General features: G+C 63.4%; 1 protein-coding gene across 1 annotated transcript; it reads left to right on the top strand.

Annotated features, from left to right (window-relative positions):
• Positions 1 to 5,752: 5,752 nt before the first annotated feature.
• Positions 5,753 to 17,955, top strand: KIAA1755. Its single transcript, XM_082773641.1, has 14 exons — positions 5,753 to 5,880; positions 8,685 to 8,882; positions 9,296 to 10,601; positions 10,688 to 10,840; positions 11,411 to 11,534; positions 11,914 to 12,007; positions 12,792 to 12,878; positions 13,361 to 13,477; positions 13,802 to 13,900; positions 13,998 to 14,146; positions 15,046 to 15,184; positions 15,457 to 15,579; positions 16,289 to 16,480; positions 16,557 to 17,955. The coding sequence occupies exons 1-14, from the start codon at positions 5,878 to 5,880 to the stop codon at positions 17,526 to 17,528; spliced, it is 3,756 nt and encodes a 1,251-aa protein (XP_082629767.1). The 5' UTR covers positions 5,753 to 5,877; the 3' UTR covers positions 17,529 to 17,955.
• Positions 17,956 to 18,411: the final 456 nt, after the last annotated feature.

Raw genomic sequence — 18,411 nt, 5'->3', positions numbered from 1 at the left:
TCCGCTTCTGCAGCCCACACGGGGCATCCCCTCAGTCTGGTGCTTCCTGCTTGGCTGCTGCCCCGCTCCCAAAGCGGTGGGGAAGGCAGATGAGGACCGGGAGCTAACGGCCCCAGCCCCGTGCCAGGGGCTCGCAGCCCCTCCCCACAGCAGCAGCCGCCCGGGCACAGAGGAGCCGCTGGCCTCAGCTCCCTGCTGCTGGCTGAGTTTATGGGGCACTTGTTTGCCTTTTGCCCTGCCCGGTTGCTTTGTCCTCTGCCCAGCAAAGGCTGCCCCCGTCCTGCCCCGCGGGGCCCCTGCTGTGCCCTGACAGCTGCCACCACCACAACCCAGACCTGTCCAAGGCGCTGGTTGTAGTGTTACCAGTGGAACAGCCTTGGGGCAGAACAAGGACTAAAGTTAACGTCTTTTTGCCTCCTGCAAGTAAATCCCAAGTCACCTCACACCCAGGGACTGGCCAAGAGGCCCCCAGCTCAGGCTGAGTGGCTACAATGGGGCCGAGGGAGGCCAGAATTGAAGATCGAGCGGTGCCTGTGCACCTCCCCGTGCCAGCCCCAGAGCTCTGCCCAGGAGACATCTGTTGTACTGCAGATGAGCACCAGATGCAAAACTTATGGGGTCCCAAGTGCCACAGCTCATGGGTGCACGAGGGGGTGCAGCGAGGTGGGGAGGCAGCAGTCTGTGGGGCAGGGCTGGGCCTCCCCAATGCCTCAGGCTTCCTGCAGGGCCCAGCAGCCACCAGCTCCCCGGCCATCACTACGAGAGCTGATGGAAGATGAAGTGATTTAGAAGTGATGTGCTTTTATTTTCCTTTCTGGAAGCAGCAAAGGAAGTCCTCAGCAGCTGATGCGGGCAGATCTCTCCCCGTATCCAGGGAAGTCCTAGTTGCCAGAGGCAACATCCTTGCGCTAAGCGCTTGTGAAATCCTGAAACCCGGCTGTTGCTCAAGCACAGCAGCCTGGCATGACTGCGCCACGGGGCCTGGAGAGCAGCTGCCTGCCCAGTGCAGCCCAGGCAGGGCCGTGGAGCCTGGGCTGGCTTTGCTGGGGGCTTCAGCACACGGAGGCTCAGTGCTGGTGGGACCTGAGACCTCAGCTCCTTTTGTCTTTCTTCCCCACAGTTGCAGGCTGCCTCACTAGCACGCGACAAGCGCACACCAGAGTTGCAGATGAGGCTCTGGGGAGCAGGACCGCAGTCCCCATGTCCCTGAGCTGCCCGTTTGATGAGTGTGATGGGTCAGCCCTGCCCCTTTGGGTCTGGCTGCTGGGGCTGTGCCACAAGGCAGCAGCAGGAGCCCACGCGGGATGCAGAGGCCCAGCAGGCCGGGTGGCGACAGTGCCTGCCAGCGCAAGGAACATGGCCCAGGGAGAGCCACGTCCCATGGGATGCTCCGTGGGCTGCCCGGAGCCATCAGCACTGACCCCAGCACATCTCTGGTGCCCAGGAGCCCCAGGGCAGAACTCGATGTACACAGGAAGAGGAAGCCTGGAGCAGAGGAGAAGGTTCAAAAGCCAAAGCCCCGTTTCAGCTTTTTGCTGAGTCTTGCTTGCAGTGAAGGAGGAACTCCCCAGAGCCGCACGTTTGTGGCACGGCATCTCTGCGGGGCAGTTTCAAAATGATGTTTAAGACACTCAGGATGAGCATTAAGGAACCGGAACCTCTCCCGTGAGGAGAAATGAAATTTCTTGGGGGACAGCATGCTGAGGAAGCACAAACACAACGTTTTCCTTCTGGCTTTGAGCAAATTTTAAAGCTGAACTGAAAAAACACCGCGCCAAGCCTGACCAAACAATCCCGTGTTTGTCAAGGAACAGTTGGAACCACTTCTAACACCCAACACCGAGGGCTAGTCCCAGCAGTGCTTCCTGCTGGGGGTGACAGCGGTGAATTAACCACAAAGCCCAGCCCGGCTGCTTGTGGGGGAAAGGCTCGGGGGGCTGCTCTGCTCCCCAGGGCTGCCAGAGCTGGGCCTGGCCGCCCCACGGGGGCACGGGGCTTGCTGGGCTGTGTCCAGCATCACCTGGCAGAGCCGGGAGGTTCCTCTCCACCAGCTGCCCTAGGGCACGGCTCAGGACCTTCATGCTGCCGTCCCCCTGCCATCCTTCCCCCCCATCACGTTGTCCTCTGGCCCCACACGCTCCTTGCCACGTGCAGGCAGTTCCTGGTCCTGCTCGCAGCTCTTTCCACATCTCCTACATGACGCAATGGCCAAACCCATCCTGCAGTCGTGTGCCTGGGCTCTCAGAAGGGACCTGGGGCTTTGGCTGCGGCCCTGCTCCATCCCCATGGCCATGGTGGGTGCGTGGCCTGTGCCCCACCGCTGCTGGCGGAGGCAGTGCGTGTGGCCAGGCCACTGCTCCTCGGGCAGCGAGCAGGACACCCAGGCACGGGACTTTGGCGAGGAAACCCATCCACACCCGTTGTGTGCGGCGCCACAAACACCACGGGACTTCCCCATGGGGTGGCTCTCTGCCAGTACCCGGTCACCAGCTGATGCCAACCCGGACGGCCGCATCAAAGATGAGCAGCTCCTGGTTTATCTGGCCTTCATTTGTGGCCACAAAGCCCAGCTGTGGTCTGGCAAATGCTCTAAAGGGGAAACCGTGGGGAAACCCCGGGGGCACTCCACAAAAAAGTGAGAGCAAACCAGCCGGTTTCAGAGGGAACCTGCAAGAAAGGAGGTCCATGGCCAGGAATAAAACCCTCCCTCCATCCACAACCCCCCTTTGCCACCAACAGGGCCAGAGGGCTCTGCCCAGGACCCACGGTGCCACCATGGATGTCCCTGAAGCTGCAGGGATGTCACCCACAAAATGCCATCATCGAGGGGTGCTGAGGGCTGTGGCTCACCCTCACCTGCTGCTGTGAGCCCCCGGCAGCACCCAAAAATACGGTCAGGCAGTGGGGGGGCTCCCCCGACGCTGTTTTCCCAGCTGTGGGATCGGCGTGACCCAGCTCCGGCTGTTCTGGGAGGCAGGGACGGCTCTCGGCCAGCGCGGGGTCAGCAGCTGACGCCAGCCCTGACGGCTGCATCAAAGACAAGTGACCGGACACGCTGGGGGACACAAGAGCTAAGAAAGGGGGGGGGACGCAGTGAGAAGTGTCAATTTGCAGATGAGGACCCTGGGTGCAGGGGTTTGGCCACAAGCAACGAGGTTCCCAGCGGGAGCTTGGCCCCCGGGACCTTCCCCAACACCGGGCTCACCACCCACACTCTGCCTCTGCCCCAGTGCTGTCCCAGGCCCCCCCCCAGAGCAGCTCCACAGCCAGGGCATCCCCCATCCATGGGGGGCAGCCAGCACCCCGACACACTGCCCCCCTGCCCCCAGGGCACATTGCCTCCCAGCACGATGTCTGGGAGCCTCGGGGAGACAAAAGGGGACGCAGAGGGGGTGATTTTGCAGAAAAGTAAAAATAAAAATGCAGGAATGATGACCTCAGGCAGAGCCAGGGCTGGGGAGGGGGGATCTGAATGGTGGCTCTGTGCCGCCGGAGGGGCAGGGCGAGAGGCCACATGCAGCCTGCCCCGGCAGCTGCTCGGGCAAAACAGGAGGTGGAGAAAGGGAGCAAAAGAGGAGGGTGAGCTCATGGGGCCAGGGGTCCTGGGGGGCCCCCAGAAGCTCTGCCCTTTGCTGGGCAGGCCTGGCCCCTGCACCCCCAGCCCCCCACCTGGCTGTCCCAGGGCAGCAGGAGGGTGCAGGGAGCTGCTCTGGGGGGTGTGGGGCTGGACCCTGCCATGCTGGGGGCATTCGCAGGGTGACAGCCCCCAAAAAGAGGAACCCACGGCCAGGCAGGGAGCTGCTGGCCTCGGGGACACTGCGGGGCCCAGTGTGGGGGTTCCACCAGCGTGGGGGTCCCACCAGGCTTCACATCACACCATCCTCTCCTGCTCACCCCAATTGCTGGTGCGGGACCCCTCAGCCATCCCCCGCCTGCCTGCAGCAGCTCTCAGAAGGCGCAGAAGCCAAAGCGAGTTCTTGGGCTGGCTTCAGAGGTAACCAGGCAATTCCAGCAGGCCAGAGCATGATCTCATGCTCCCTCCTACCCCACGCTCAGAGAATCTATAAAAAGGCTGAAGCAGACTATGTGAACTAACACAATTAAAGGAGCAATTGGCGGCTGGTGGGGAAGGGAGGAGCTGGCCCAATGGGCCCCAGTTGGCGTGAGGGTTCCTGGGGAGACAGCTGGGGCCGTGGGCCAGCTGTGTGCCAGCACCGGTGGGGTCTGGGGGTCTGGGGATGTGCAGGGGGCTGCAGGGGGCTGCAGCGGGTGTCCCGGCCCCGCTCCCCACAGCTGAGCCTCTGCCCGCACACAGCTGCTGGCGCCTGAGCCCTGCAGCACTCGTGATCCGCACTGGCGACAAAAGGGCTCTCGCTTGCTCCCACGGAAATGGGAGGCAAAGCAGAAAGCCCTCCCTCGCGCCGTTCCTGCCTCCAAGCTCTCCAGCTGTACCTCCTCCCGCCTCGGCTTGTTTTCACAGCGTGTCCTTCGGCTGCTCGCTAATCCCTGGAGAAATCTTTGTTACCGAGACTGCCCCGGCAGCCCACGGCCCACGCTGCAGCCGTTCCAGCCATCTCCACTCTCGTCTCCATCCCAGCCCCGGCCCAGTCCTGAGCCTTTGCCTGCAAACACGAGGGGGGGCATGGCAGTGGGCAGGTGGGCACCCGGTGCTGTGCCTGGGGGACCGGAGAGCTGTGCTAAATGTCCGTGCTTTGCACACTGATACAGCGGACCTGAGGCTTTGGCTCTTGCACTGATTGCTTTTGTACAACTTCTGGTTGCCCAATCTCCCGCTCTGCCCCCAGATAGGTACTTTCCATTGCTGAATCATCCCAAAGAGCCGTCAAAGGCACTTTTCTTCTGCTCTACCTTTGGGCCAATCCAGAAATAAAAACTCAAGAGTTCTGCGAAGCGCTGTCTTTGGCATACACCAGCCTGCGTTTAATTAAAAAGGGGAAATCCACCCCAATCAGCGTACGCCTGCACGTATGGCCGCTCACACACACGCTCTGTACACATGCACGTGCACACGCAGAGTTTTGCAGGTCCCTGGTGCTGGGGAGGACGGCAATGCACAGCGGGACGCGGCCGGGCACGGGGCTGGCCGGGGGCTTTTGCAGCCACACTGCCCCCCGAGCTGAGGCACGGAGCAGCCCCGGGCAGCGCAGCCCCGTGGTGGGGGCTCAGCGTGGGGGGAGCGGAGTGGGTGGGAGCGTGGCCCCCGTGGGCACGGGGCTGGCATCGGGACAGTTCCGTGCCGGGGCTGTGGGCGTCCCCATGGCCACAGTACAGCCACCCAAATGACACCCAAAGGACACTCAAAAGACACCCAAAGGACACCCCACTCGGCGCCCCGTGGCCGAGCAGTGCTGGCAGCCGGAGCCACCGAGCCCGAGCGCCGCGTCCCACAGGCAGCCCCTGCTGCGCCCCCCTTCCTTTCCCTCCCCTCCCCTCTCCTCCGCTCCCCTCCCTCTCCTCTCCTCCCCTTCGCCCTCCCCTCCCCTCCCCCGCCAGCGGGGCTCGCTCTTTTTCTTCTTCTTTTCTTTCTTTCTTTCTATTTTTTTTCCCACATTGACGCGGCCGGTGGGAGGGAGCCTGCCCGTCGGACGGCCCGGGCGCGCCGATGGGGCCGGGGGTGGCGGCAGCCCCACAGCACCCACGGGGCACCGGGACCTCATCGTGGGGCACCCGGACCACGTCTTGGGGCATCGGGACCTCATCACGGAGCCAACAGCCGGGGAGAAGCCGCAGCGGAGCGGCGGAGCACGGCGGGACAGCTGCGGGCAATAAAGCAGCGCTCGGGCCCCGCGGAAGGAAGAGGGAAGGGACAGTTATTGCCGCGGTCTCCCCCGGGCCCTCTGCCACTTCCCATTGAGCATGGTAATGCCTTCTGCTTTCGTATCCTTTACGCTGCTGCTGCCCCCAGCACCTGCTGCCCACGCCCCGTGTGCCCGAGCACGAGGCTGGCACCGAGCGCGGAGGCGTCGGGTGGCAGCGGGCTCGAGGCGAGCCATGCGCGGGGCCTGAGGGCTTCAAGTTCCCTGCAAAACTTGGGGTGCAACAAGTGGGTGCTGCTGCCTGAGCCGTGCCGGCCCTGCGGGCAGAGGGACGTGCAGCACGTCCCCCCCAGGCTGTCTGTCCGTCCATCCCTGCAGCTGCACACGCTGGTGCCTTGGGCTCCCGGGCGATGCTGTGTTGAGCGCTGGCCTCTGACTCCGTGCCGGGGCTGTGGGTGAGCGTTTGCATCCTGCCCTGCCAAACTCGCTGATGGGGAACTGTGGAAGAGGGAGAGGAGCTGTTATTCGCTGCTGGCCCTACTGCTCAAACCTCACTCCCTCCTCAGCTGGGGAGAGGAGAGGGAGCGGAGTCACCCTGTGGCTTTGGGTATGAGTTAAACAACTTCCCCGCACCAAAACACCAAAGCCCAGCTCGCCGTGTTGGTATAAACCACTTCTGAAAAATATGGGTATTTGGGGAGAAATATCAATCTCTATTTAACAGCACTTTGGCTTATTAAAATGGAAATAGCTTTGCAAATGTAAATCTCCTTATGCTCCCTAATGCCTTTTGTTTCATTTCTGCACTCCCTTGCAGCTGGTGGAGGGAAGTGGGCTAATTGGTTCCTTTTTGATTCCTAATCACTCCCTGGCCAGGCTCTCCTCAGCCTCTCGCACGAACACAAAGCTGCTGCGCTGTGTTTACCCCAAAAACCTCTCACAGTGATGAAGTGCTTTGTGACACTTAACAAAAACATTTCTGGTCGTTCTAGGCCAAAATATTCCTCAGCACAACCCAGGCTGTATCTGGTGCCTCCATCAGTCAATACTTTTCTCCTGACTTTGGCTGACGCCGGCCCTGCTGCCTTAGGAAGTTCTGTGCAGTTTTATTCCATCTGCAGGAAAGTGCCTCTGGTTACTCAGTGGATCCGTCCCGTAGCAATCCACCTTGTGGCTGGGATTTGTTGAGAGCCATGAGGTTGCCAAACCTTGCTGCGGGGCCGTCCCCGCTCTGACGCCCCACTTTACCCTGGCTGTGGGTCCACCAGTGACCCCCAGGCTCTGCTGGCTCAGCACCTTCCCCGCAGCAAGTGGCAGCCAGGCGGGACAGGGAGGGCAGCGTGGGGTCCTGGGGGGATGGCATTGGGGTGTCATTGGGTTTGGGATGGGGCTGTTGGCACCGTGCACGCTCTCGCCCCTCCAGACCGCAGTCTGCCCGTGGCATGGAGCAGCCCCGTGGCTCCCTGTGTCCAGGCTTCTCTTTCTGATTTCTTTTGCTTTTTCATCAGTGCCAAATGAGCTTGGCCGGGGAGACTTTGGTTTGGTTTCAGAAGAGCTGGTTTTGGGACGTGCCAGAGCTGTGCAGGGCTGGCCCATCCCTGGCCCTGCTCTGCGCCACCGCACAGGATGGGAAGGAGCCGAGCTCGGGGTGTCGGGACAGGAGGCCCCCCAGGAAGGGATGTCATGCAGGCAGACCAAGTGTGAGAAAATCGGCGGTCATTGGCACGCTCCGCAGGGAACGCACGTGCAGACCAGGCAGTGAGCAGGGCCTCGCTTTCTCCCTCTCTGCCCAGGCCCCGCAGCTCCTCCTTCCAGGCACGATGGTGCCACATTTCTGGGTACAGACACAGAAAGTGTCAAGAAGAATTAACCAAAGTGTGACTGCAAAGTGCTTTAGCTAAAGCACATTAAAGCTAATTAAGCTGCATTAACCAAGGCCACATTGTCTCTGGGTGGGCTCCCAGACCCCACAGATGGCTGCCCGAAGCCCGTTCCCACCTCCAGCTCGTGCCCGGCCCCCCGGTGCCATGGAGCACCCCTCGCTCTGTGCGCTACGGGGCTAAGAGCAAGCTGCAGTCTTGGTGCTTCTTGGAGCCTCTCTGGCAGAAATACCCCCAACGAGCTGGAGACATCGACATCTCTGTCATCCTTGCTCACTGGCATGGCGTTCTTTTCTGCATCCATGTTTATATTCACCCTTGCACTCTCTGTGATGCAGCTGAGATTTAATACGGATGGTCTGAATGCTTCCTTCCATGTACCGTTGCGTCTGTGAGCTCTGGGTAATTAACGTCTTCTGCAAAGCTGGGAGAGCAAACTCAGAGAGGCAATATTAGCACGGCACAAAACCCGGTGTTCTTGACCCAGTCTGGAAGTCCGTTCCTTGGCGGGACGGGGCTCTGACCCAGCAGAGCACTTCCCAGAAAACACTCCAGTGATTAATTTTGAGTTCATTGGATCCAGCAGTGGGTCTGAACCGAAACACTCCATCCATCTTCAGATGTTTGTCCTTTCTCCATCTCCCTCCGGCTGCTGCATTCCTACAAGTTGCTGAGCGCGGCACATCTCCGGGGCTCAGCTTAACCCCTCGGCTGCTGCTCGGCGGCTGTCTGAGCAGGGCCACGGGCTGCGCTCGGTGCCTCTCTCAGGCTCATTAAGGCTCATTAAACCACAGCCAAACCCAGCGAGCTCCGGGAGCTGGACCCACCGTGCTCGTGCCCCCGTTGTGCGGCGCTCTGTGCACTCTGTGCCCTCTTTCTCCCCAGCTCCCAGCACAGGACGGGTTTGAGCCCCGAGCTCGGCCGTGCTGCAGGTGGATGTGGCTCGGGATGGTGGCGCAGGCTCCGAGGGGTGCGGGCACCTCACCCCGGGGCCGCTCTCCCCACCGGTGACATTTTTCTCCCGCAGGACGCGCAGTCCCTGGACGCGGCGGTGCAGGGCGCCCTCCGTGCCCTCTACCCACCCTTCGAAGCCACGGCCCCGACGGTGCTGGGCCAGGTCTTCCGCCTGCTGGAGACCAGCTACCGCGGGGACGGGCTCTGCTGCCTGCTCGAGTTCCTCATCCCAGCCAAGCGCCTCTTCGAGCACGTGCGGCAGGCGGCCTGTGTAAGCTCACACATACCCACACCTTGCTTCCCGTGCCTAATTTTGCCCTCATGTGTGATGCCCTGTGGGGCCGGGCCCTATCCTGAGCTGTGGGCTCCCCATCTGCACGTCCCCACCCCTGTCCCTGTGCCCTCCCCGCAGAGCGGGTGCTGTGCTGTGCCTGGCACGGACCCCAGCACACTGGGAGGTGACCCTCCTGCACCACCTCGCCCCATTAGCATGGGGGGAGCACACAGCACCTCCGGGAATGGCCACAGGCTGAGCATTGATGGGTGGGCTCCACACAGGGACATCCTGGAGGGTCTGTGGGCTCTTCAGTCCCCATCCCGGGGAGAGCACACGGGGCTGAGCTGGGAGGGTACGGGAGCAGGCGGAGGCTCGTGCTGATGCCCTGTGTTCTTCCTCCCTCCCAGGCTCCCTACTTTAACTGCATCTTTCTCCATGAAGGCTGGCCCTTGTGTCTGCACGAGAAAGTGGTCGTCCACCTGGCGCCGCTCAACCCGCTCCTGCTGCGCTCCGGGGACTTCTACCTGCAAGCGGAGCCGTGCGAGGAGCACTCGGCGCGCATCACCGTCAAGCACCTCTCGCACGACCTGCGCAGCGTGGAGGAGACGCCCATCCCCGAGGCCACCTACGCGCTGCTCTTCACCAACGAGTGGCTGGAGGAAATTAACTGCGACCATGCCGGGCCCCCCCTGCACACCTGCCTGGTGGCCACGGAGAACGGCATCGCCCCGCTGCCGTGGAGCAAGATCGCCACGCCAGAGTTCGTTGACAAGCCCAAAGCTGGACCCGACACCGTGCCCACGGGTGCCCCGGGTGGCCCCGCTCCTGAGCCGGCAGCAGCGATCACGCCTGCACCCCGCAGCCCGGAAAGCACCCCCGAGCCCTACAGCAACATCACAGGCACCATCCCAGGCTGCAAGGACGCCTCCTGGAAGTCAAAGCAGGGGAGATATCCGGGGCTGATCAAGGTGGACCAGGCTGCCTCGCGGCAGACGCCGGCCGTGCTGGCTGTGCCCAGCCTGCAGGAGATCATCAGCCAGAACCTGGAGGGGGAGTACGTGGACCTGCTGGACCTCTCCCAGGAGAAGTTGGACCTCCTGGCCAGGTCCCTGCCGCCCACCCACCCGCTGGGGCAGGGGGCTGCGGCGGCGCTGCCCTGGGCGAGCGGGGGCCCAGGGGTGGGCTCCTGGCCCCGTGGCGGGGGGCCGAGCTCGCAGGAGGGTCCCTGCAGCCCGTGCCAGAAGAGGAGGCTGAGCGGGGAGCCGGGGCTGCACGGCCCACGGTGCCGCCACCGCGACTCCTACCTGGCCGCCCTGCAGAACCCGGTGAGCTTCGGCCCCGGGCTGATGGCAGCCATCCTGGAGGAGCCGGACGGCCCCGTGCCCCCCGCTGCCCCCTGTAAGACCCCCGCAGCAAGCAGCAGCAGGGCTGGCCACCTCCACCCCAGCAGCCCCCCACTGCTCGCCCACCGCCCCCACAGGGCCAGGCCAGGGGTGACAGGGGGGGAGGCGGCAGGGCCGGGCAGCCCCCGGCTCCCCCCAGCCCCTGCTCGCTCAGAGGCTGCAGGCTCTGGCCACAAGTTCTCCTTCCTGAAGGGCCCACGGCTGGGATCAGCACCCGGGGACGGCTCTGCCAGCCAGCACGAGGGGGGCTGGAAGAAGGTGTCAGCCATTTACTCGCCCAGGATGGGAAGAGCCAAGGCAGCCGGGAAAGGTGACGACCGAGCGGGACCGCGGGGGGGTTGCATCTCGCTGCCCCACCGCCCTTTGCCAGCTCCTCTCCTCTCTTCCCACGGGCAGGGGCGGATGCAGCGGCTGCAGCCCCCACGGAGGACCGGTCCCTGCAGAGCACCAGCGTCCAGAACGGCCCCGTGGCACCCCGCAGCCGGCAGCCACCGACCTGGCAGGAGCTGCACGCCGGGCTCCTGCGCTCCGGCATCGTCTGCCTGCCAGGTACCGCCGGCTACGGGGGCTGGAGGGGCCTTTCTGCTGGAGGGGGGGGGTCTGGAGGGGGGGTTCCAGGGCTTTGCTAGAGTCCAGAAAGCCCCCAGGTGGAAAATTTCCTTTCAGCTGGGAAAAAAATAATAATAATTTAAAAAGACGTTAAAAAGGCAGCTGACACTGTGCTCAGCTGCACGGAGCCCTCCCACACCATTCCTCAGAAATGAAGCTTTTCAGCTTTTAGCTGCCAAATGCTAAATGTTTGGATACTTCCTTTTCCCAAGAGCTGGAATACTCTGGCAAAACCGTCTTTTTTTTTTTTTTTTTTTTTTTTTTTTTTTTTTTTTTTTTTAAGGAAAAGCATCCCCAGCAGTTTGGCCCTGGAAATGCCAGGGCTGGTGCTGGTGCGAGAGCCCTCGTGGGCTGGCACGGCTCTCGCTGCCCCTGCTGAAGGGCTGGGAGGGAGCTGGGGCCGGGCAGCCACCGCCTCTTGGTGCTGGTGGGGCAGTGCTGTCTCGGTGCGGGCTGTGCACCCATGGGAGGGGGTCACTCACCCGGTCACTCACCCACTTTCCCCCGCAGGTGGCACGGACAAGCTGGGCAGGGCCCTCCTGCAGGTGACCACCAGTGGCAGTGCCTGGGGGGCCGCCTGGTGCTCTGCTGCTGAGCTGGCAAAGCTCCTCCTCTGCCTCTGCTCCCTCCCCAGGTAAGGGCCGGGTGGACCTGATGGGACCCCCCCGGCTGCTTCCTGGCTCGGGGGCTTCCAGGACGGGTGCCCTGTGTCCTGCATGCTCCGCGTTGGGCACACACTGGTTGGGCACATCCTGCACACTCCTCGTGTCCTCAGTCCCCACCGCAGTCACCCTGGGGCAGGGGTGAGGACCCCGTGCCCCTGCTGAGGGCTGGTGGTGCTGGTGGTGCCATCCTGCACTGCCCCCAGCTGGGGCTCAGCCGTGGCCCCCGTGCTGCTGTTCCTTCGAGGGGCAGTGCTGCCCGGTCTTCCAGTGGGTCTAGTCCGAGGGGGCACCCACTGCCGACCAGCAGAATTTGCCCCCTTGTCACTGTGCTTTATTTCCCTGGGCTAGGAAGGACGCGAAGGACAGCGGGCTGACGGCCGTGGTGGACGCCAGGCGCCAGCCTCCCTCCCCGGCCCTGTTCTCTGCTCTCCGCTCCGTCCAGGTACGTGGGGCCGAGTGCTTGGTGGCAGGTATGTGCTGGGAGGCCCTGTCCCATGGGGGACAGTGTCAGCCCTTCTTTGGTGGGATCCTGAGAGCCACATCCAGACCCTGCAGCTCAGAGCAGTCTTGCTGGCAGCCCCCCTGGGATGCCCGAGGCCGTGCTTTTATCTCACTCACGGATTTTTACCTGTAAGCACCATGGGGTGGGTTTACTGGGGCAGATCTCAGCTGCCTGCTGCATCATCACAATATATTTATCTAGAAAAAACACGTCTCTCTTGCTGCTTTCTCCCCGGCAGACATTCTCATCTCCTGACGGGACTGGCAACACTTAAACAACCGCCCCTTTGTTCCCAAAGTTGCCGTTAAGTCTCTAATTTCTGGGCACGTCCACAGCAGCACAGACAGTGCCCGACCAGGACAGAGTCCCCTGCTCCACAGAGAGCCCACGCCAGGCTCTTGCACTCCCTGGCCTTGTAAATACCAGCCCCACTGCCCCTGCCGTTCAGGACCAAAGGTCTCAGCCCTGGCAGGATCCATCCTCTACACCGCTGGTGCTGGGGAGGGACGTGCTGGCTGGTTCCTCTCCATGGGCCCTTTCTGCCAGGGAAGCCGCTGTGCTGGCTGGGGACAGGGCTGTGCCCTGAGCAATTGGTTTCCATTCCACATGCCAGCAAGCCCTGGGAGCCTTTTCCTTTGTTTTCCCCTGGCTTTGGCATCACCACGGGCAGCCCGCGGGCAGCGCGCTGGGGTTTGCCCCGGGTGACTCCCCCCTGCCTCCGCAGAGCGTCTCGCCAGGCTGCATCCACGGCGTGCTGCTGCTGGCCGACAAGGAGCTGGGCGCCCACCGCGAGAGGCTGCCCGGCATGCAGGTGAGGGCAGCCGTCCCCATCCAGCCCCTGACCCCTCCTCAGGGTCCCCTGCTTGGGGACCCCAGGCAGGTCCCCACCGCACCGGGGCTGCTGCCCCTAAGGGTCTGCTGGCGGGTGCCTCCCCAGTCACTGCCACTGTTTGGACACAGGTGTTGGGATAACAAATCTAAGCTTGACAGGGCTTATTCTTCTTCTAGTGCTGCTCTGTTTAATTAATATAATGTGAAATATTAATGGGCTTGGTTACCTGGCATGGCTGTCGTGGCAGATTATTGCAGTCTGGGTGATCTCCCGTGCATCCAAACGCGGTGGAGCTGCAGGGGGATGCAGCTTGGCATGCTCAGCCCCGGGGGAGCTCATGGGGCGCTCATGGGGGTGTGGGGAGGAGGGATTCGGCCACCAGCTCCACACTGTCCCTGGGGAATTCTTGGGGTTAGGACCTGGCATGGTCCTGCAGCACTCACGAGCCTCCTGCCCCGCAGGTGGAGACCCTGACGTCGCTGAAGGCCCTGGGCCGCTACGTCGACAGCTCCCAGGTGACAGCGGAGCTGGACGGCACCTTCCCCTACTGCCACGGCGAGTGGGTTCAGTTCTTCCAGGTGTCTGTGATCACGCCGTCAGCTGTCTCCTCACCTTCCCGCGGTGCCCCTCTGTCCCCGAGGCTCTAAGCATGGAGCAGCTTTTGTGTCTCACGGGCATCCCCAGGAGAGCAATAGGAACGCTTGCCTTTGGCTTCGCACCCACATCCACCTCCGCTCCCTTCCTCACCGGCCTTCACGCAGTGTCCCCAAAATATTCCCCACTGGCCTGGCAGTGCCGCTCCTCCTCCTTCTGCACCTCTGCCTCCTCCCTGCAGCCTCTGCTCCTGTCCCGCTGCCCGCACAGCCGCCCAGCCCCGCTCACCCCGGTGCTTCCCCCTGCAGAAGCTGCATCCCTTCACAGCCAGCCTCAGGCGGGCGTCGGAGCTGCTGCAGAGCTGCATCCAGGAGCTGCGGAGCGCCGACGGCCTGGCGGGGACACAGGTACCGGGGGGCTGTCCCCATCTCTTTTCCCTCACGGCACAGCCCTGATCTGCTCATCCCGAGCCCCCAGCTGAGGCCCGTGTCCGTCCCTTGGCAGGATGCGGCCGCGTGCATCGGGCGGCACCAGGAGCTGATGCGCAGGGTGCTGAGCGACCCGCAGCTGGTCCGCCTGCAGCGCGAGGGGGGGGCCGTGCTGGCACGGCTGCGGAGGGAGGCCGCCCGGCTCAGCACCTCGCCACACGTCAGGTAGGAACAGGGTGGCTGCGATGGCGAGGGGGGGACTGGGACCCGACAGAGCCACCTCCCTGGGGACAGCCTGGGTCCTACCAGCACCAGCATCTTCCCAGCGCGTCCCAGCGCTGGCTCCGTGCCCGCTCCTGCCCCGCAACCTCCCTGCAGCTGGATGGCCTGGTGCAGGATTTCTGCCGTCATCCCACGGCCTTGGACCGGGCTCTGGGCTGCTCGAGGCCGCCTGCAGCGAGCCCCGTGGGCTGGTTTCAGGCAGAGCCACTAGATGGGGCCAGGCCCCGGCGATGCCGCACGTGTCCGTGGTGCCGCACGCATGCAGCACTGCTGCTCGTGTCCAGCAACGCCGCTCACGCTCGGCGGCGCACGCACACACGCCTGCAGCACCGGTCCCACTGCTGCCCCCTGCTCCCTTCCCTGGGCTGTCCTACACCAAACCCCATCCCAATGTTGCCTGATGCCTTCAGCCCCGCTCACCTCATGGGATGGGGAGTTCAGGACACGGCAGTCCCCGTGTTGGGCACATCAGTGTCCCTGTGCTCCCCTGCAGCACGCGTGGTGATGGGGCTGGTGCGTGCTGCCTGCTGCCCAGTGCGCCCCCAGCCTGGGGATGCCCTCATGCAGGTCCCACACGTCACGGGTGGGCTGTGAGGGGGCTCAGGGTGGGGGTGAGGAGGCGGCTTGGCTGGCTCCTGCTGCTCTGTGGCTGCCGGCTGCCTGCAGTGCGTGCAGAGGCTCCTGCCCAGTGAGAGCTGCCTCAGCCAGAGGCTTTGGGAGGCACAGAGCAGCCGAGGAGCCAGCCCTCGGGCACCCAGCCCTGCACCCTGCCACGGGGCAGAGGCAGCCCCGCTGTCCCCCACACCCCCAATCTCCACATCTCCCCATCTCCCCCCCATCAGGGCCAGCATGGAGGCAGCCGAGGGGCTGTACAACCAGCTGGAGGAGGAGGTTCACGACCTGGTGTCTCAGTCCAACAGCTGCCTGGAGCGCCTGGAGTTCCTCCGAAAAGTTCGGGAGCTGGAGGCTGAGTTCAGCAAGGTGAGCGGAGCAGCCCCAGGAGCTGGCCAGAGCCAGAGCCCCCCAGGCACGGCACCTTAGAGCTGTCCAGGGGGAACGCCGCAGAGACATTTTCACATATTTCCTCAGTTTTGATGATGGAGGAAGTGCAGATAATAACAGGATTGCCTGAGCTTTGATTTTAATTGCGGGGCCGCCGTGCATAACCAGTCTGTGAGCCGGGTGGCGCAGGGAAGGAAAGGGAGGTGCCGGGGGGGCCGGTCCCGCCTGACCCCCGCCCGTCTCCCCTGCAGCTCGGGCGCTGGCTGGACGGGGAGGGAGCGACGCGGCTGCAGGAGATGGGTGCTGAGGAGTGGAGCCCCGACAGCTTCGAGAAGTCCTTCGAGCGCTTTAACGAGTTCCTCCGTCAGGCCACAGTACGTTCGGAGGGGAATTTCCATGGCACTTACCGTGAGCATCGCTACCAGCAGCGCTGCTGCCTGGCCCAGGCGCTCTGCCTGGCACTTGGCAGAAATCAGAACGTGCAGGATTAGAAGTGTTCAACCATCACTGCAAAGTTTATACACTGAGCCCCAATCCTCCCACTTTTGCCAGCCCCTTTGCAGCCTCGCTGTCCTGGGGGTGCTGCCCGCTGCTCCCTGCTGCCGGATGGGCTGAGGTTGCTGTTCCCGAACCCTGAAATCCCTTCACAGCCCCCTCCCCTGCAGGGCCACGCTGCAGAGCCCACAAGTGCATCTGACAGTGGTGTGGTGACAGATTTGTTCCTCACATCCCCCGCGGTGTGAAGGCCCTTTAGATACACGCACTACATGGGGGAAGAAGCAAGGTGAATCTGCAGGGGCCAGCATGATCCAGGTCGTGCGAGGAGCCGAGCCAGGGCAGAGCAGAGATTTTGGGAATCCCCATTTCTCACATGGCCAGAATTGTTTTAGCACAAGCACTGAGCACGCAGCTTTGATGGCAGTGCTGTGACCCGCAGAGAATCTCACCCTGAGCAGCCAGGTCCCGGGCAGCAGGTCAGCGCTGTGCTGCGAGCAGGCAATGTGCATCCTTCTTTCCTTCATTTCCTTCCTTCCTTCCTTCCTTCCTTCCTTCCTTCCTTCCTTCCTTCCTACCGCCCCACAGGCTCAGTACCGGCACGGCTTGGCCCTGTGTCAGGAAGCAGCTGAGGTCCAGGATTCGGTGTTCCCCGAGGCAGACTCCTTCCAGGTGGCCGCAGCCCTTTTCCAGACGAAGCTGGTGAGCTTCTACAGGCACGTGGAGCGGCGGCAGGCGGAGCTGGAGATGCTGCGCGAGCTCTGCAGGTTCTCCAGCACGGTGGGTGCTTGGCTCCTCTCGGGCACCAGGCATGGGTGGGCAGGAGATCACCAGCGGCTCTCGTCTTGTTTCCTAGATCACCTGGCTGAACGTGGGCTGCAGGCAGTGCTCAGCACGGGTGAAGCACGGGGGGAGCCCAGCAGGGTGCCCGGAGGCTCTGCAGTGCCTGGAGAGCTCCTTCCAGAAGCTGTCGGTGGAGTTCTCCATGGAGAAGCTGCAGGAGATGCAGGCGCAGGTGCGCAGGATGCAGAGCAGCAGCGGGCTGGGAGCCTGGACCGAGGCGTGGCACAAGTACCAGGAGACCCGGCAGATCCTCGAGGAGATGCTGGCAGAGCTGCGGGAGGCCTGGGGAGCGCAGGCGGACGGGCAGGGGGGTGCCCCCGGCTCCTCAGGGTCTGCAGCCCCAGCCCACCCGGCAGCTCCCAGCACGGAGCGAGCCGTGGCCGAGGGAGCGGTGCAGGACTCGGGGCAGCCCACAGCCAGCAGCACTCCTGGCCCTGCCGTGGGCACAGAGCCAGGTGAAGCCACCTCCTTGACGCCAAAATCCCCGCAGCCACACTCCGAGGGGGTTCAGGAGGGCGAGCACACATCGCGGTGCCACAGGGCAGGCAGCGGCTCCCTCCCAAAATGCGACAGCGGAGCCCGGCAGGGGGCTGGAGGAAACCCGTCCCAGGAGCGCAGCCCACCCCGTCAGACGCATCCCTCCACGCCTCCTCCCCAGCCGGGTTTTCTGGGTGCTGCCCGCTTGTGTCCCCCCCTTCCAAGCAAGCCCCTGGGGCGCGGGACGGCGGCAGCCCCCAGCCCGCGAGGCCAGGCGGCGGCCCAGAGGGCGGACACCACGCAGTACTTCCAGGTTTCCAGCCACAGCAGTTTCTCCTCCGAAGACTCAGACTCACAGACCTCCACCGAGGAAGCCCCGGCGGCGAGCCTGGCTGTGTCCCGGGACCTGCCGAGCCCCCGGTTGCCCAGCGCCTCTGAAAAGCCCCCCCAGATTGTTTACCTGGAAAACCACCGCAGCGAGGGGCTGGGCAAAGCAAACCCCAAGTAAAGGCGGCCCCTTCCCATCCAGGCTGTGTCTGCCCAGCTGTGGATATCTCGATCCCTGACTGGGGTGTCCCCTGCTTGGAGCTGGGGCACCAGGACCCACTGCCCAGCGCTCGGTCTCAGATCCTTCATTTTTTTTCAGTTTTTCAGCATTTAACATTCACCCCTCTGTGAAGCAGCAGTAACCTGATTTACCAGATCTCACAAGGTTAATCAATAATCCTCTAGGTGTGTAGCAATCATCATGTAAAGTGCATTTATCCGTGCAAGGGCTGGGTTTGCACCACGCCAGCAGCCCAGGTTCCCAGCACCCTGTGCCAGGGTGCTGCAGGGGGGCCGTGCCCACAGAGCTGCCGTGCCCCCCCCCGTGGCGCTGCTGCAGCCCCATCCCAGTGATGACAATGGGCACTTTGTTCACAGGCATTCGTTAACACGCGACTAATTCATTAATGGTAATAAACCTGCGGAGCAGTGCCCAGAGTGGTCGTTGTGGAGCACATTGGGAAGCTGCACCCCGCTGCCAGCCAGGCCCCTCGCCCGGGCTCCCCACCACGAACCCCGGGTGCAGGTGCCCCGCAGCAGCTTGCAGAACAACCCTCTCCCTTTTTTTAAGGATTAAGAGGAATGCCTCTGCCTGCAGCCTCAGCCCCGTCCCACCCGCTCCCCTGGTACGTGGGAGAGGTTGGTGTCATCCTGCCCGGCGGCCCCTTGCCGGGAGCGTGCTGCCCAAAGCCCCGGGGACCTGGCGGGGCCGGGCACGACCCATTCCATCACTGTCCGAGCCGGCCCTCGGGACCCTGCTGAGACGCCCTGAGGGCAGCAGGGACGGGCTGTCCGGGACGGTGACCCGCTGCCCACCCCCAGCAGCCACCCCATGAGCTCATCGG

Source organism: Aythya marila, assembly GCF_965140915.1.
Source record: "Aythya marila genome assembly, chromosome: 16".
Classification (NCBI taxonomy): domain Eukaryota; kingdom Metazoa; phylum Chordata; class Aves; order Anseriformes; family Anatidae; genus Aythya; species Aythya marila.
The sequence above is the reverse complement of the archived record's forward strand: the minus strand, read 5'-3'. Positions and strand labels throughout refer to the sequence as shown.